This window comes from Phoxinus phoxinus (assembly GCF_949152265.1).
Source record: "Phoxinus phoxinus genome assembly, chromosome: 21".
In the NCBI taxonomy this organism is placed as follows: domain Eukaryota; kingdom Metazoa; phylum Chordata; class Actinopteri; order Cypriniformes; family Leuciscidae; genus Phoxinus; species Phoxinus phoxinus.
Window position 1 is genome coordinate 8032473 of NC_136896.1, and position 19872 is coordinate 8052344.

General features: G+C 37.1%; 1 protein-coding gene across 29 annotated transcripts in view; it reads left to right on the forward strand.

Moving 5' to 3' along the window:
• Nucleotides 1–3287: 3287 nt before the first annotated feature.
• Nucleotides 3288–19872, forward strand: part of camk2g1 (calcium/calmodulin-dependent protein kinase (CaM kinase) II gamma 1) — a 72375-nt gene continuing 55790 nt past the window's right edge. For 23 of the 29 annotated variants that reach the window (XM_079594727.1, XM_079594738.1, XM_079594730.1 and 20 more), the window contains exons 1-2: nt 3351–3563; nt 5163–5257. In XM_079594727.1, the coding sequence (XP_079450853.1) occupies nt 3499–3563; nt 5163–5257 (160 nt within the window). In that variant the 5' untranslated portion in view covers nt 3351–3498. Of the gene's footprint in view, nt 3564–5162; nt 5258–19872 lie in introns of all 29 variants that reach the window. The other 6 variants (XM_079594735.1, XM_079594743.1, XM_079594736.1 and 3 more) reach the window with 1 other exon arrangement.

A 19872-nucleotide genomic window follows, 5' to 3' on the forward strand; every position in this document is an offset into this window, starting at 1 on the left:
TGGAGACTCCAGCGTCTTCACCAATGACAAGTCAGAAAATTAGAGCCAGTGACATTAACAGCTGAGAAAAGCTCGTTCTCCTGTTGTTTCCACCTGTTAACATCTCTTTCTCTCTTACTGTCACTTTCAATCTCTTTTACACTCTGTTTCTCTCTCACTCACTCACTCGGCACTCTCGCTGAAAGCATGTACAAGACACATACCAAGTATCTTGACATTTAACTTAAGACACAACATGTGCCAACATATTTGCAACACTAACTGATGCAGTGTTAAAATATTTAGGCCTGAGTGACTGGTCTTTAAATTGATCCAAATGATCTTCATTCGAAGTAAGATGTAGTGTAGTGTAGATGGACTGTGTATTCTCAATTGTATATATATTTTTTTGTCTTAGACCACATTGGACCTGAGTATTGTGAAGATTTAAAGAAACATTCTGACATAAAATTAAGTGGCGTAAGACTATTAGATTGAAAATGAAGAATTCAGGATTTCAATAAGTGTGAAGTGTCAAATAAAAATTATGAAGTGGTTTCTGACTTTTATAAATATATTTTTTTTAAATAAATAAATACATTTTCCAATTGAAAACAAAAATATTTAAAATCGATTATTTAATTACATTTTAATTAAATTTGACATTTTAATTAATAAAGTGTATATATCAGTATAAATTCATTCTCAATTCAATTCTCAAATGAGCTGTATCTGTCATTGGCCAGGACGCTCTTGTAAAAGAGATTCTAATAATCTCATTGTGCTTCTTGTCCTGGTAAAAAAAAAAAACGGATATAAAATAACAATCAACTTGAAAAATTCAAATGAATTTCAGAAATCTTAAATTTTCTTATTAATTTTGTCATAATATGATAAATATATATATATTAAAAAGTCTCTGACTTTAAGATTAAATTGTTTTTATAATTCAAAAATAAACAATGAAAAAAAAATTAAATTGAAAAATAAATATACCTAAACTGTTTATTCAATTCCTGTTTAAAATGTATAATATAATAAATAAAATACAGCAAAAGCCATTAATTAAGCATTCATAGACTTAGATGTAATGGTATTTGATGCCTGATCTTTTAAATTGAGGCTATAAATATGTCATCACAAGTAAATCATTAAACCCATACATTGGAATTGTTGAATGTTTCATAAAGCCATCGCACACTGTTTATCCTTTGCAGTTTATGTATTCATGTATATGGAGAGAAGAGCATGTGCTTTTCCTCAGTGTGCCCATGTGTTTAGATAGACCTCTCTCCGTTGCACAGACAAAAGCCTAACTCTGTGCTCCTAATTTCAGCCTGGTGAAAATAAGCTCATTGATCTCTATTGACTGATGACTAATTTATGTGCCTCCATCTAGAGTGTTATGTCTTGCAGCATGAGTTGCAATGTCCGGAGTTTACTTCATTTGGCTGCCATAGAGCCTTTGCAGAAAGTCAACTGTCTGCATGCAGTGGTTTCAGACCAACATCAGAACTGCAAACACTGTCGTCGTAATGAACGCAGAGTTTGGTGATTTCCTTAATAAATCATCTTATAAAATGGCATAATGTGGGTGCTTTGGAAGGAGGTTAAATCTTGATCTCGTTTGCGTGTTCATTCATTTGATTTGATTCATGCCTCTGATATCATTGGCTGAGTGATGTCATGTGCGTACATATTCTACAAATGTGTTATGACATTGAATAATCAAATGATTTGCATGTTTTGCATGTGCAGGTCAAGCTTGTAATTTCATTGGTTGGATATTTTCTACATGTGATATCTGTGCAGTTATGCATATATTCTGATAAGGCAAGCAGGTTTCAAGTACTATAAGGTGGAAGGGATGGACCACAGTTCAGTTTTGAAACAAAATACATTTTTGTGTGTGATTTGAAGTCAAATGTATGAAAGCAAAATATATAGAAATTAAATCCTAACCACAGTTCTGGAATTCCTGTTCCCTTTTGAATGAACTGGAGGCATTTTCATGGACCAGACCAGAACGGATATATGTTTATGAGGGACTAATGGATGAAAGTGCTGAATATTTCAGATGAACAGTAAAACGGCATCAATTATGAATGGCTTGTATTTAGTGATCACACAGGCCAATAATTGTAAGCTAAGTAACATCAACAATAGACTATAACTCCTAGATGCCCATAACAGCATTTCTGAACAGTTTTTGAAAAATAAGCTTCAATTAGTAGGCTGTAACTACTATAATGCTTATATGACATGGGCTCAATGATACATAATGACTTTATCATTGTGGGAATCATTCATAAGAACGAATCTTTGGCAGCCATAACAAACGTTATTACTCAGATGTAGCCTATTGGTCCTCTCTCATTTGTTTTTATGATGAAACTCTTTGCCTGACGCTTTAAACGGAGTTCATCTTTGCAATCTGGCACGAGAGTGAGAGAGCACACTGTCCCTTGAGAGAAGGAATAGAAGCACTTACAAGGTGAGATAACCTAACAAGCAAAGTCTTTTTGAAAGTGCAATGGGATTTATATAGGAGCTTTATGGCAGACGATGAAGTAAAGTATTCTGATATTTGAATGGCAGCAAAAGCAATGTAAAACAAAGATGAATAATTGTTTGTAAAATGAAATTTGTAAAATGAAATGGGTTTCATATGAATTTTCAAGCTGCTTAATCAGTGTTCGTGGTCTGACATATTATTCATCTAAAACGATTTTGCACAAAATCTTTCTGATTATTCTATAATTACTAAACATGTTGTTTTTATGACTTCATATTCATTAAGAGACAATTGAAAGTGGCAAAAGGACCAGTTAGTGAAGGCAAAAGGTTTATTAAAATAATGACATTTTTAAAATAATTTGTCACCAGCTACAAATTCTTATGCATAAGTTACTGGAATGCTAAATTAAAAAAAGTGTATGGACATGCTAGTTTATCCACTAACCTTTATCCAGATGACACTCCTCACTTTAAAAACAAATTAATGATGGAACTAGTAAAACGTTTTGGACTGTTCATAAAAAAAAATAACACACAATACATAACTTCAAAAAACGTCAGAGAGAGAGAGAGAGAGAGACACAGAGAGAGAGAGAGAGAGAGAGAGAGAGAGAGAGAGAGGGATTTGAACGGATGAAATAGGACTACCAATGTTGTTTGATTATTCTGTGGCACCTTTTTATTGTAGGCCTACTGTCTTACAAAATGTATTCAATGAAATGTTTTCGTTGTATTATGACTAAAAATTACACTTGTCATATATATAAATGAAAAGGAACTGTCTGTCTGTCACCCTACCCGTGACTTTGCTGATTGCATGGAAGTCTCGCGTTGTCTCGCGTTATGTTCTCTCCACCCCCACCACCATCAGCCCCTCCCCTCCACTCTTTCCGTCGTCTGTATCTCTCTTCTTTCTCTCTCTGGAACACATGAGATTCTCCTCCCGAAACCTGAACCGCAGCAGCAGAGGCATCGACCCCCCTCCCCACACGCACACACAACATGGCTACAATCGTAACCTCGACCAGGTTTACGGACGAGTATCAGCTTTACGAAGAGCTGGGAAAGTAAGTGCGCGCAACATTGTAGCAGTGTGACGTCATCGGCGCAAGTTACTCTTGTTTGTTTCGTTCCATTCTTTTATTTGGATGTTGACAGCAGGGGAAATGACTTGCTAAGAGACTCGTAAACCTCTCCGAAAGCCACGCACAGGGGGCTTGATCGGATCAAGACAGCACTACGGTACAGCACTCGGTTCTGGACTTGATCCGATCAAGCCCCCTGTGCGGACCTAAGCTTTAGGCGTTTAAAATGTCAGGTTTGAAGGGCTGTAGTGGTTTTGAGTAATGTGCATGTAAGCGTAGAATGTTGAATATAGCATGCACTGTGTTTTGTGTTCACGCCTTGTTTTATTTTAAGGGCTTGCTGATGGGCAGGAAGGTTTCCTCGTCACTTTGGGTATTTGGCTGCCACTTTTCATGGCATTAACATTGTGGATTGTTTTATGCTTGTAACCAGAGGTTTAATAATGTTCTTCTGCAGCTGCTTAAAATTATTGCAGGGTAGTGCACTATGTAGCTAGTGCACTAAAGAATATGAAATATAGAATGATGTAGCTGTATACTTGATATTACAATAAAATATTGAATGTGTCGCACACACAGTTAATCACACTTAAATATCTTAGGAGGGGAGCGATAAAGAGGGATTATAAAATCAATAAATGAGCAGTGACGCCTTTCTGAGAATTCAATCTCACTTTTGGAAAGAGCATTACTGCCTTCTAACATGCAGATGCGAATTCACGCCGCCCGTTTTTCTTGAGGCGAATGTCATATTTGTAGTAGCCTAGTGTTATGTTAAGTATTTTTTTTTCCAGACATGAGCCAATTTGCTAATTCGTACTTGTTCTTTTTTCATACTTAAATGTTTTGACGTCTCGCTATGTCCGAATGACTCGTATCGAATCTTTTCAATGAATCGGTCGAACCGGTTCACAAAATTGGTCTGAGTGATTCGTTCACTAAGGAGACTGAATCGGTCCGAGCGGCACTCGAGTCAGTATAATTATTTTTAATATAATATTTTCATGCAAATGTAAATCATATTTAGATTTCAGGTATGAACACATTACAATAAAACATTTATTTAGAACAGGGATGGTTCACCCTAAAATTAAAATTCTGTCATCATTTACTCGCTCTCAAGTTGTTCCAAACCTGTATAAATATCTTTGTTCTCCTGAACACAAAGGAAGATAATTTTGAAGAATATGGTTAACCAAACCGTTGTGGCCATCCATTGCGTGGAAAAATATGATGCAAGTCCATGGTGCCCTACAACTGTGTGGTTACAAACATCCTTCAAAATATCTTCCTTTGTGTTCAGCAGAACAAAGATATTTATACAGGTTTGGAACAACTTTAGAGCGAGTAAACTGTGAGGAAACTATCCCTTTAATAAACAGCAATATGTTTCACATAAAGCATAAAATATGCCACGCCGGTGAAACCGGTTCTTTAAATCGAAATATCAGACATCTCATCAATAAATTATAATGGAACTGCTGTTACGTCATCTGTGACTGGCAGCTCTTCCTTGTTTGCAAGAGTCAAGTGCATCTTTTACTTTCAAGGGAAATCAAACTCTGTATTCTTCATTTGCAGGGGTGCCTTCTCCGTGGTGCGGAGATGTGTGAAAAAATCCACTGGCCAGGAATATGCTGCTAAAATAATTAACACAAAGAAACTGTCAGCAAGAGGTAAGCTTTCGATTCAGCACTCTTCCAGCGTGTGCAGTACAATGGGATAAAGGTGCTTTGTGTTTTATTTCGATCTGCATTCACTGAAGGGAAGAGAAAAGACATCGTCCTCTGAAGTTGTTCAAATCAAAATGGGAGTTTTGTGGCTTTTATGTCATGTCTGTTTATTTGAGGGCGTCTTTTTGGTTGCGTACTCGTAAAAGTTGACATACAGTAATTAACTTTATTGCAGATACACTCATTTAAGTCATCTGGTAAAACGGACCAGAAATATTGATGAATCATCCTGCATTCACAAAAAAAATTGTACAATGAAGTGCTTCCTAGAATGAGAACATCTCCTCCCCCAATTCCACCGTCTTCTGACCAGTACTAGACAAATATCATCTGTTATTTGGCCATTTTTAGATTGTTACATTGATTAGTTGGTTTACACAAGTAGTTATTTCACCAATGGTCAGTTCCAAAATCTACTGACAACCTTGTCAGTGGACCGGATACAGGTGTTTTAGTGAATTTTGAGTAAAATTATGTTTTTTAAATACATTTTATTTGACTCCATTTAACTGGCACTCAGCCACATTGCTTGGTGAATATCGGTATTGTCTTTTAACATTCTAGTCGACCATTACTTCTGACTGCCAACTGAGTGTTATACTTATATTATCATAAAAAAATATATAGCTTTTTTCGGCTTAGTAATTTTAGTACTTTAACTTGTTAAAGGTGGGGTATGTAATTCTCTTTTTTGGCCATTTTTTCAAAATCACTTAAAATCCTATTCCTAACCCACTTACAGCCACTGAGTTAGAAGCACTGAAATAAAAATTAAGCAATTTAATCATCTGTGGAGCAGGCAGGACTCAAAAAACACCAGCCAATCATTTCCAAGACCACCTAGAATCATTGGACAGTAAGTGTGTCAATCAATCGGTCGTACCATTGATTGGTCCATGTTCTTTGAATGGGTGGAGTCAAAGGAAAGAAGGTAGGACCATTTGAGTTATGTATTTTCAAAATCTACCGGCCGTTTTGCAAATCACATACCCCACCTTTAATTTCGTCGAGTCACCAAGGGCAACATTTTTAACATTTCATTTAAATTTAGGGTTTTCATGTAATATTTATATTTTAATGTATTTTAGCTTTAATTCAAATGCCAAAAATTGTTTTAGTTAACACTGTAGAAATAACAAGCAGTAAATCAGAAGTCATGGCTGTGACGTGAACTAAAGGCTGTTGGCTATTCAAAAAAGGACAAGCCCATTGGTATGCATGTCCTATCCCAACTTCCTGTTTCAATAGGAAATAGTCAAAATTGAAAAGAAAACTGAACTCAATAGCTGTGTGTTGAACCCTGGCCTGCTGGGTTGGTCGCAGTCCTTTAGATGGAGCCCAGTGTGTTCATGTTTTTGTAGAGGAAAAGCATGCAGAAAAGTTTGCCTCTGTCCAGCCCTGTTTTTCTCAGTACTTGAAGAGACGCATGAGAATACGTGCTGTGCCCTGCAGCACAAATCTGGCAAATGGTCCCACCTGCAGTTTTGCAATAACTTTGTGAACCTTTTTGTGCAAGCATGTGTTTATCAGTACCATGTGGTGTCACAGAACTTACATGCTTTGTTGTGCAGCTCCTGAAGACGAAAGTTGCTTTTGATTAGAGAAAAAAAAAGAGATGGCGCTTAAAAGGGAAAAAAAATATTTTTTTTGTATTTTTTTAATTTCAGTTGAAGAATGGATTTCTCCAGGATCAGACAGATTTAAGGTGTGTTTCAAGGCCCGCGGCGGTTACTATAGGATATATTCATTGGCATGTGCTTGTTTCTCTCATTTGAATGTTCAGATGCTGCCCTGATGAACGGGAAAATGTGTTGCATTATGGGAATGTCAGAAAGGCCTATAAGCTGAGTCATACAAAAGAAATATTCTGAGACAATTCAGCTGATGGTAAACTTTTTTTTTATCGTCGAGTAAAATGATGACTGTGTTAGAGCCAGGGTGAAGCTGTTGTGAGCCATTGATGATCAATCAACATGTTCAGTGATTTGAGTTTTGTAATAAAATAAGTATTTTTCTGCTTTAGCTGGTTGGGTTTTGGTCTGCTGCGTTAAATCTAATTGTACCTGCCTCAGCAGGTTGGAGAAGCTTGTTTGTCATAACGGCGGATGGTTAGTAAGTGAAGTGTCTTGTGCAGTACGTCTTTCTGCCTTCCTCGATTTGCTGATTTGCAGTTTTCCATGGAGCTAATGTGAATTTAAGTGGAGAGCATGGACAGTGAAGGTCTTGTTTATGGCACAGCCATTTTCTTTGTTGAGTGCTTGTCTCCAGCAGCCCGGCCAATTAAGACTGGACTAGCCGAAGAAGAGGAAGCGTGACGGAATCCCTTTAACGGCTAATATGGAGATTCTGGAAGATGCCCTGGGAAAGGTGTGGTTCTTGTCATCGTGGTGCAACTTTATATCCAATTCATCCATGTCTCATTTGAGATGGATGATCGGTTTAATGTTCCCTCAACTTTCACTGATGCGTGTGCATTTAATTCTAGTTCAATTTGAATAGATTAGTTCGCAAGGGATGAGAATCTAATGATTCAATTTAATGCATTGATTCAGATTACACTTAATGAAGTTTGTTCCTTAGCGATTCCATTAATGATTCCTTTTACTTTTGAGGAAGGGCCGGCTAAGTAATTGATCCTTTAAAGCATTTACTACATTTGTTGTTATGTATTTATAGACAAAAATTCCAACTATACAATACTGTTGTGCTCACTGTACTGTGAATGATTTCTAAAGGATGGTGACTGACTGGAGACTGGAATAAATGGCTGCTGAAAATTCTGCTTTGCCACCACAGAATACATTACATTTTAAAATGTATTCAAATGCTTAATTAAAATTTTAATAATATTTGACCATGTTAGTGTTTTTACTGCCTTTTGGATCAAATAAATGTGAGCATTTAGTGAGCATAATATACTTTTTTCACAAGCATTAAAAATCTTCAGACTAGACATTATCAGCCCGATTTTCACACGATCTGCGTATCGTAGGGTGTCGTGGTGATTCGTAAATGGCCGCCAGGACACAAGAATCAATTGTTTTATCTAGTGTGTAGTGGACGACAACAGACTTTGTGATGCATTTGTGGCGCTTGACAGAAAGACAAGCAAGCTTAAATGTTTTTCCCGGCACTCCACGACATGTTCCATCACATCTGTGATATCGACCAATAGGAGCACAGAAGCTCTTCCGCACACAGCTTTGAGCTTTCAAACATGGCGACACGAAAGAGAGACGATGGTAACGATATTGTGTACTGTTCATCTGTGATTGACTTAGCTAAGAGTCAGTATAGAATCGGACAACTCTGCTTGTATGTTTGTTGTTGCATTCAACGGTTTGGATGAAACGATAATTGCAAAGCACTTGAAAGCAGTGTTATTTATTTACACCCAGTCTGTCCCTCTAATTCGATCTGTCAGCTCACAACTACAGCATTAGGCATCATTTAGTTTACTGTGACACTGAAAGAAATAAGAGAATGCAGACATAAAAAAAAAAAAAAAACGCCAACAGAACCAAACATCATAAAAAAACATTTAAATTTAGTATTTTTCCAAAAATGAACCTGCTTATTTTTGTACTCCTAAAAGATAATTAAAGTTGTGTTGCTGTAATGCTTCACTCATTGGCTGTTTTGACCAAGAGCTTGTTGCAGTAGCTAGGCAACCGCTTTGCTTGGGGTGTATTTGATTGGTTGCCTCAAACGAGGAGCTCAAGACTTGTGTTGATGGTCTGAGTTGAAGATGAGAACGAATGAGAAGGGACAAAAATCTCTCATAATCCCTCACTGCCTGGTGCCCTGACGCGCACCACACGTCTGCAGAGAAGCAACACGTCAGCCTGACAGGGGCTTAGAGTAGACGAGTCTCACTCCGCACACCTACTGCCCAGATACGTGAAACAACCTGACAGCTTCTCAAAAACTGGGGTTCATTTGTTTATATTGACCTCGGCACACAGAGACCCCGTGCCATATGCAGGAATCCCTCTCTTATTTGCCTAGATAAATATTTGTGTGATTAGCGCTCTGGCCAGGTCATATGACGACCTTATTAGCGGGTGGGGGAGGGTTTTCAGAGCCAAGGAAATGTATGCTGTAATGACAGCAGCTGTGTGCGTAATGCTTGCAGCTTGGCTTATTCGGAAACACGAAGGTTGAATTGCTATAGAAATGGCAACAGAGGTCTGGTAGACACGTGTACCCCCCTCACTGGGGTGCAAACGCTTCCCAGAGGGTCTTCACTGTAAAGAGGCGGGGTCATAGTGCACAAATGAATATGGCTAAATAATATACATTCGTTTGAGGATTTTTTTTTTTCTGCTTGGCTGTGTAATGTGGTTTTGTAATGTATTATATAATAATAATTAATAATAACAATTATTATTATTATTATTATAGATGAAACAAAAATAAATGTCAATTGGAAAAAAAATAGTCAAAATGAAAAATGTATATATTAAGAAAAAAAAACACATAAGTTCAAAAGCTTGGGGTTAGTATGATATGTTTTTGAAGGAAGTCTATTTTGTTCACCAATGCTGTATTTATTTGATGATTATTATTATTACTTTTGGAAATATTACAATTTAATATAACTTTTTTTAATTTAATAGATTGTAATATTTATATATATATTTTAAAAAAAATCTGAATTTTCAGCATTATTACTCCTGTCTTCAGTGTCGTACGTGCTGATTCGCTGCTCAAGAAACATTTCATATTATCATCAATGTTGATAGTGGTTGTGCTGCTTAATAGTTTTGTGGAAACCATGATCAAAGTTTAAGAGAACAGCCGTTTATTTAAAACCAAAATCTCTTTTAATATTATAAATGTCATTACTATCGTGTTATCAGTTCAATGCCTCTTTGCTGAGTATTAATTTCTATAAAAAAGCAGTGTACATTTATTTATATGAATTATGAAAAATAAAATTAATTTAACAGATTCAGAATGACCAGAAATCAGGCGAAGGTAAAGGTGTTTACCCTAGCATTTATAAAATTATACAAGGACAAGAATATTTTACTTAATTCAAAGTGCTTTAGAGATTTTCAATTTATAGTTTGATGTGTTGTGTGCTTTCTGTTGCTGAATTTCATAAGTTATGAAATTATTGGTTAATCGAAGAAAATGAGTCTGTTTTTCCCCCCTGGGTTTGGCATGTATCTGTCCTCCTCTCTCTTACCTTGCAAGGGGGATTGCTTTTGTATTGAGGTTAATCCACTTATTTAATTGTATTTCATGGGCTCAGACCAGAGGCGGGTTGCCATAACCATATCTCACATTGCGCTTGTTTTTTTTTTTGTCCACCATGGCATGTGGTCATAATTTCTGTCTTTGCAGACATATGTTGTTTAAACTTAACCTTAAACGGTTATGAAAGCGGCACAGGAGATTCAATCAGCTCCTCGGATCCAGTGGATTCAGTTTAAGCTGCTATTGAGAGGACTTAACCTCCCTAAGGCCGACTTGAGCCCAATGACTAGTTGCTTGTTTTGCTTGACGAAAACCGACATGGAGTCTGAATTACCTCCGAATTTTGTTGTGATACTCAGGATCAAAATGTCACAGTTCAGTTGTCCAAAAGGCCGAACGATTCATGTCCTAGTGTTTGCACACACAAACACACACCCACTATGCATATACATGTTGTGTGTACACATGCATTATTCCTTTGATATGGCTTAAAAGGGTGTGACCCCTGCAGTAAAATGATCAAATAGTCCTGTCTGAAGACTTGTCCTCTACTTTGTGAATTGCTTTGCCTGCCCTGCAACATCATACTCCCCCTCTGACTGATCTGACTAGAAGCGTTATAACGCATTTTCATGTCGTGGGTCATTAAGATCACTGTCACTTATCCTGCATGCATCTTCCCGACTGCTCTCTCTCTCTAGCGCTTCATCATTGGCGTAGTCATTTCCAGCTGCCCTGTTCACATTTTTACCATGCCGCTAGTTCCCCTGGACGAGAATGTTGCGTAAAACACAAATGAGGCTTGAAGCAGCACATGTACATTGCAGATAAAGCTTCTTTGTCTTCAGTTCAGCGAATCTAATCTCAAGATTTTTGAGATTTTCTCTCTTTTTTTTTAATCTACTGACGATCTTCTAAATGGATAACAAACCATTTTACAATGTGAAATCAATGTTTATTTCAGCAATTTTGTGCATTCACTATCATTGTAGTCTGTTTAGAATTGGGATCCAAGAACCATTTCTTATTCATAACATGTCAATTTAACAAATAATAATACTGGAACCGAATGATTTTTATGAGCCAGTCTTTTCGGTGAATTTGAAACATACAGTACAACCAGTGTATTCGGATTCCAGAATGAAACATTCAGTACTTTTTAGTGAATCAAACATACATCTTACAGCTAATTGTGAGACTCAGTGGAGTTACTCGCTAGTTAAATATATAACATGTAGTTAAAGATATACGTTGTTTGTTTTTTGTTAGTTGAAATGAAATGAAATGCACTACCATTCAAAGGTTTGGGGTCAGTATGATTTTTTAGAATGTTTTATTCATCAAGGACGCATACAATGGATCAAAAGTGTTTACATTACTGACTTCTTTAAACATTTCATATATTTTTTGTATTGTTTGCATTGAGTTCAGCATCCTTGTGCAACCCATTTTTGTTGCATCCCTTTTGAGCCATGGGTCGTAACAAATGCGGGCTTGTCCGTTGCCATAATAAATTAAGGGCTTTAAAATGAGGATGACTTGAAATATTTGACACATTGGTTTGTTTTATCCCGTTTTGTTTTTGCATTTTGTCTTGATTTCGATATTTGATTAGATTTGAATTTGATTGTGGCAGTTTTGAAGGAAGTCCCATTTGATTTTGTTGTTGTGGTGAAAACAGTAGTAGCATTTACAAAAATTATTTGTTAGTTTAGTATCATTGTTCAAGCCCATATACCTCATATACTTCATGTCAAATACTTCAGCCATCCGTGTTTTTTTTTGTCCAGCCCCAATTTTTGCGTCCATGCGGAAGGTGCGCATACAATGGCGGATGTGAGAGTGATACTAAAATCTGAGAGTTAAAACAAAAGTGTTCTAGATGTGCGCATGCACCGAACGCATCGTTCGACTCTCACGTCCTTTGAAAGGTTTGCGTACTCATCTGTGCATGAGACGGAGCGTAGCGTGGAAAATGAGGTATGACACGGAAGAGACGAAATTGTTGAATAAAGTGCACAAAAAGTATTCTCATCGCTTCATAACCTTAAGGTAGAACCACATAGCCTGGGAAAACCCAGACCCTCTCAGTTGTAACTGAGTAAGGGTCTGGCAAAGCTCCATAGACAATTCATTTCCACAGGGGCGTCACCAACGGACGTCGGAAAGATCTAAAACCAATCAGAGCGATGAATGACATGACGTATGCAGAGCGACGGAGAAACATATCGAGACTCTCAGCAATTCTCTGTTTGTGTTAACGAAAATGACCATTTTAAATCGCTTGAAACAGACGCGATAGCTGATTCGAACGAGTGATGTTGTGATGTTCCACGGCGGCATCCATGTCTGTAATGTACAAAATCTGCGTCACCGTCTCTGCTCTGTCGTCATCGTGTAAAACGTTTCTGATTGGTGCCGCGATTTCGGCGGATTGGAAATGGGTTTCAATGGGCTCTTTGCCAGACCCACTTGCAGAGCAAATCTAAATTTGCCGGAAGTGGTCTGGGTTTTCCCAGGCTAAGAACCACATGGACTATTTTAACATTGTCTCTTTACTACCTTTCTGAGCTTTTTGAAGTGGTAATAATGTTGCAGTCTATGGGGCGTCAGAAAGCTCTCGGATTTCATCAAAAATAACTTAAAAATAACTGTTTGTGTTCCGAAGATGAACAGAGGTCTTACAGGTTTGGAACGATATGAGGGTGAGTAATAATTACAGAAATTTAATTTTTGGGTGAACTAACCTTTTAATTTCTCTAGATATTATGGAATCGCAAATGTAACCAGAATTGTAACCAGAACTAGAAAATAAATTATTTACGATTCCCCACGATTCGTGTACGGTAAATATCAGCATCAGCCATTGAAAAAAAAAAAAACTGGTCTTCCACTAGTGCACACACACACAGAGCGTATTCAACAATTGGTTGTTATCAGGCAGTGTAATACATGAGAGGAATGAATCGGAACACAGAGTGCGTGTTTGAATTCAATTTTCCTAGTGTGTCGAGCATGTATATACAGCCCAAATCTTAATCCCCTTTCCTTCGGGATCATTGGCCTCTTTGTTCTGCCTCATTTTAAACCCCATTGTGTGACAGAAGCATAGAGCATGGAGGTACTATAAGGACTGATAGAAAGATGTTCTCACTACAGGGAACGGAGTGGCATTGTTCAACTCTTCTCTTCCATCCATCTCTCTCTGTGATGGGAGCTGCGATGTTCCAGCCACACTCATTTTGCAGTCTTTGTTCTGAGCCGCTGCGTACGGTGCCTTTAGTAGAACTTCCATCGATTGCTCTCCCTCCCATTCCTTCCTGCTCTTTCCCATTTTGTTTTGCTCCGTATCCCTTCTGTTCCCCTTTTCTTCAGCTGTGATAAGCCTTATTAAAATCAGGTTATTGCGCAATCACTTTACTGGTTTCCCGACAATAAGGTTTGCTCAATTTTCACACACTATATTTAGAAAAAGAGGGGCAGTAAAATGAATTGGATTTAAGTCTTTAGGAGGAAGAACTAGACAAATCTGATTACTCGCCTTTTAAAGGCTTGGGTGTGGGAATAGTTTTTTCTGGTACATATAGTGTCCGAAAGTAACTTCTAGTAAGAGGCAACTTTTACTTCCTGGAATTGATTTCTAAGGTCTTCAAAAAATATATACTTTTTTATTATTAGGTTAACGCAATTTCAGTGGTTCTCAACCTTTTTTTTCAAGAAAATATTCAAAGGAATTCCTATCTAACATATGCACCACTTATGTTGTACTGAAGAAAAAAAACCTCAATCTAATGTCAGTTTAATGTTGATAAAATTAAATTCTTTATTTTCAAAGTTTTAAAAAAAAATCTTTATTTTCAGTTTTTTAGCAATTTAATTAAAATATAACTAAATATTAATTGAATAATTTTAATTAAATTCTCAATCTTAATGATTATGTTGGTTTATTGTTATTGTATGCATTTATTTATATTTTAGTAATAAGATAACATCAAATATTTGCTAATGCACAAGGTATCCTAACTAAACACTAGTTTTGATATCCTGTGCATTATCTCATTCTCATCTAATAAATTGTACTATATTTCAAATCAATTCAACTATGTAACTGCAATATAAACGGATTGCCAATTTAACATTAACTTAAATTTAGTTAACTATATTAAACATGTAAAAATGAAAGTATGTAATGGTGTTCTTTAAAAAAAGTTCTTTCAAAACATTGCTGTGTTTGCTTGAGAATCCCACCCGTCGGAGACAACAATATTTGCTCAACCAATGGTGTGAGATTGGGGCGGATACATCTGTCTCACAGGACCAATGGCTCAACGTTTCTGGCCTTCGCCGTATAAATATGTGGGACTTTTTTGGTAGCGTTTTTGCCATGGGCACTGGTTAATTTCTGACCCTCGTCTAGCACCTACTGCATAAATCCTTCTAGGGAGAGAGACAGGAAAGAGGGAATGAGACGGAAAGAGCAAGAGAGCGATTGCAGGCAGAAACCTTTGCCAAGTTGTTCTGAAAGTGAATAGAACCTGCGAGAGTGAGTCAGGAAACTTATAGTGAGTCAATTTATCTTTTGAAATGTTGACTACCATGCAAATGGCTCTTTCTAATCAGGTGAAGACGTGGGCTGTAATAAAATGTTAATGGTCGGCGTAGCTGCCAAGCTGATTGCGTACGATTGTCTCTAAGTGTGATATGATTCCGCTTTAATGAGAAGTGTTCATTCCTCAATTAATGGATGATGTGCTCTGACCAACAACCATGAGGAACCAAAACCGAGAAGGTTACTTCCTGTCCAGATAGTGGTTGGAATAGTTAAATTACCCAAAGATGATCACATACACACTACCTTGTGTTCTCTTCCCTTTATTACAGTTTTGGAAATGTGAGAACATTTATTCAGAGGTGAGGCTGGGAAAAGAGTGGGTGGTATGAGAAAATTTTACATCACTGTATGAGTAATTTTACATTACGATGATGGTATTTATCACAATATACTTGTTTTTCCTGAAAGTTTAACCTCCAGATATTTTATATCTTACAAATCTGTCATATCGACATTAGCCACTGAAAACCCCAAAATAATTAAGTTTATAATATGAAAAAGTTTTCTTATAAAAACGTTTTTGTTTTGTTTTTGGAACTTTTGGAACCAAAATGTAAGATTATTCATAACTAAGGAATGTCTGTAGTACTATAACCGCTGCATGTGCAGTTAGATCATATCAGTTGAATTCCATATTGTAATTTGCTGACAGTTGCGTTCAGGACCGTGGCTGCATGTCATGTTATCCAGAGAAAGCTGTAGCTAGTGAGTTGGCGCTCTGGGTGGCATTGAGTCATTGATCTTTTCTTCCAGCGAGGTTGAGTTAAGCCAGGGTCCTCGGAGATCCGCACAGGCCCTGGCACGCCGCATCGGAGAGCTCTGGATACCCACTAACTCAGACGCAATGGAAATGCTAAATTAGTCAGCTTGCTAGTTCAGCAGAGAGTGAGGGACCCAGTAGAGAATGACTTGTGACACACTTTAGCTGTTCGAAGTGAACTTGGAATAACAGAAATGACAGCGATGCTGAGGGAATATTTGAATCCTTCTTGTAATGTTGAATCTGGAGTGTGATCCAGTGCCTTTTGGGATTGTTAAGTTGTTGCACTGCCCGATACTAATGTTAGCTTTTTTCTCTCTCTCTCCCTCTCTCTCTCAAGTGTTTGTCATGTAATCCTCACATACTCCTCTGACACTCCAACCTCCTGTGGATAAATATTTGCCTACTTTTGTATTTACTTGTAATGGGCCCTTACTTTTTACTGTGTGTGTACTGAAGTGTGTGTCATGTGAGCTAACGTACTGCTCATCTGGCACTGGTGCGTCTGTTGCTGCTTTTATCTCTACCATGCTTTTCCCTCTCTATCTCTGTCTCTCTTTGTCTTGCAAATTTTTGAAAACTAGGTCTGGGGAGTATATATCATGTAATGGTAGAAACTGTAATTTTGGTTTGCATCCATCAAGTTCCAAAAATGTATAAAAAAATAATATATAATAATTAACACTGCTGTTAAATTTTGGGGTAAGAATTTTCTAAATTGTTTTTGAACAGTCTACTCACTATATCTTACATTTATTTGCTTAAAACAATAATATTCTTATAATTTAAAATGCCTGTTTACAATATAGTTTAAAGGCAAAGCTGAATTTTCAGCATCATTACTCCAGTCTCCAGTGTCGCATGATCCTTCAGAAATCATTCTAATATGCCGAGTTGCTACTCAACAAACATTTCTCTTTATCTTATTATTATTATTAAAAATCTGATACTTTTACAATGAATACAAACACGTACTGTGATATAAGATTTTGGTCACACTGCCCACACCTTGTTATTTCCTTATAAATGCGTTTACAGTTTGTTACCATTACATCTATTTCAGTGAATCTATTTACTTCTATTTGAAACACTCCATTTATGATTTTACACATGCGTATATTTATGTTGTTACACATACGTATCTGTTTCCTACGTGTTCTCTTTCCTCTCTTCCTCATTTCTCTTTTTTTATGTGCTTGTTGTGTTGATTCTCACACACACACACACACACACACACACACACACACACACACACACACACACACACACACACACACACACACACACACACACACACACAGTTCTAAAGCATGCAATGTCATGAAGTGCTCCTCTTTCTCTGAATGAACTGCTGACCTAAAACACACACACATTTCCCTCGCTCTCTCCTTTTTTTTTTCTGTCCTGTGAAGTTGTCCTCTATCTGTCCCTTAATCACTGTATCTGAGTCCTTCACAGTTCACACAGCACAAAGCTCAAGATCCGTCCTGCCTCTAGAGACAGAGAACTGCCTGAGCTCAGAACACAGAGACCCATTTCTAGCCGGGACTGTGCGCCATTCAGTTTTGAAATAAGTTTCTATTTAAATCTAGTTCAGTTCCTCAATTTCAGTGAACTTTGAATCAAACAGTTTGCAGAATTGAATTTAGTAGAATTCAAATAACTGAAATACAAAGAAATTCATATAACTGCAGTAAGTGTCATTTAACTAGAAAAGGTGTTATCGGCTGTGTGTGTGTGTGTGTGTGTGTGTGTGTGTGTGTGTGTGTGTGTGTGTGAGTGTGTGTGAAAAGTCTACTGCAAAATGATCAGTTTCTCTGGGTTTACTATTTTACTCTACTAAATTAACATTTTCCAAACTACTGACAACATTTCTCCCAAATTCCAAATAAAAGTATTGTCATTTAGAGCATTTATTTGCAGAAAACGACAACTGGTAAAAATAACAAAAAAGATGCAGTGTTGTCAGACCTCGAATAATGAAAAGAAAATAAGTTCATATTCATTTTTAAACAACACAATACTAATGTTTTACCTTAGTAAGAAATCAATATTTGGTGGAATTTCAATCACAGCTTTATGCGTCTTGGCATGCTCTCCACCAGTCTTTCACATTGATTGTTGGGTGACTTTATGCCACTCCTGGTGCAAAAATTCAAGCAGCTTGGCTTTGTTTGATGGCTTGTGGCCATCCATCTTCCTCTTAATCACATTCCAGAGGTTTTCAATGGGGTTCAGGTCTGGAGATTGGGCTGGCCATGACAGGGTCTTGATCTGGTGGTCCTCCAGCCACATCTTCATTGGCCTGGCTGTGTGGCATGGAGCATTGTCCTGCTGGAAAAAACAATCCTCAGAGTTGGGGAACATTGTCAGAGCAGAAGGAAGCAAGATTTATTCCAGGACAACCTTTTATGTGTGTGTAGCATATGTATATAGGCCTGGTTTGGGGTCAGTAAAATGTTTCCAGTCTTCAGTGTCACATGATCCTACAGAAATCATTCTAATATGCTGATCTGCTGTTCAAGAAACATTTCTTATCGATGTTGAAAACAGTTGAGCTGCTTAAAATTATTGTCAGAATGCTTTGATGAATAGAAAGTTCAAAAGAACAACACTTATGATCACTTATGAAACACTTTTGAATTTAATGCATCCTTGTTGAATAAAATAATTAATAAGAAAAACCTTGCTGACCCCAATCTTTTGAAATGTACTGTAATTAAATGATTACACACACGCAAGCACACACTCACACTCACTCACACTGCTGTAGTCTGAAAGTCTTCCTGTACTTTTTTTCTGCTATGAAAGAGGAAGGGCTGCTCGCGAGTTCTTGAATGTGCTGCTGTTTCTCACACTTTTACCACTGAAAGTAGAGCATGTTGTCTCTCGGATAGATCCAGTGAGGGCCAACACTGTAAAAGGATATCAACACTTGTCTTTTTGCTTTTGTAAAAAGCTAGTTTTGTGTGTTAACACTTTAACAGGTATATTTGACTGTTGCTAGTTTTTTTTTTTTTATAAAGACACCATGACACTGCATTTATAAGTTAAACTTCTGCATTGTGACAATTCAGTGAGAAATAAGTGTAAGACGATTGGATGTTTATTAGGAATACTGCTGTTATGATGTATTTATTTATTATTATATATTCCCAGCCTATGTGAGCTTGGTTGCATCTGCAGGAAATAAACCAGTACATGTACAAGTACAATAATGTGCCCTAATGAATCGGGAATGGATTCCAAGGAATAAAATGTGCCCCTTGAATGCAGTACAAGTAATTCTTTATAAAAGCTTCTGCCAAGTGCATAAGTGTGAATGTAATGTAAATGAATCCTGCACTATAAGGCCAGGAAAATGTATTAAAATAAATGCGGTCAGTTTAATTGAACCTATATGTTAAACAGGTAATCCATCAATAACACACCATCCTGTCCTGTCTTGTATTGAAAGGGTTAGTTAAAACTTGTGCTTGTAGAAGCAAGGCAGTGTAAGTCCTTGTTGAGCCCACACTGTCTCTGAGGGGTTTCAGAGGAGAGAACCTGCCGTTGGCTGTTTTAATGAGATGTATCTGTGGTGGACATCTCTGCTTCTGCCTTCTGAGGAATGAGAGAGGAGAGGAGAGGAGCAGAGTGAATTCTTTCTTATTGAGTATCATTTGTGGTATTCATCGCAATCATTCATGCGGATTCCTTTTACAACATCATCTTGGTAATCTGTTCCTGAATCGGGAGCTGAAGTATCTGTGAAAGTGTATGTTTGCTTGATTTAAATGGGCTTGCTGCACTTGTGCTGTTGTGTTTGTGTGTTCTCCTGTTTTTCTGAGCAGTATGGCCCTGCAGGATTGTGGATTATTTTATTTTATTTATTATTATTTTTATTTTTTCTTCTTTTTTTAAGTTATAGCGCAGTAACCAAAAGTAATATCCGACCTAGGAAAATCAACATCTTCATAATTTATTAAAATAGATTTTGAT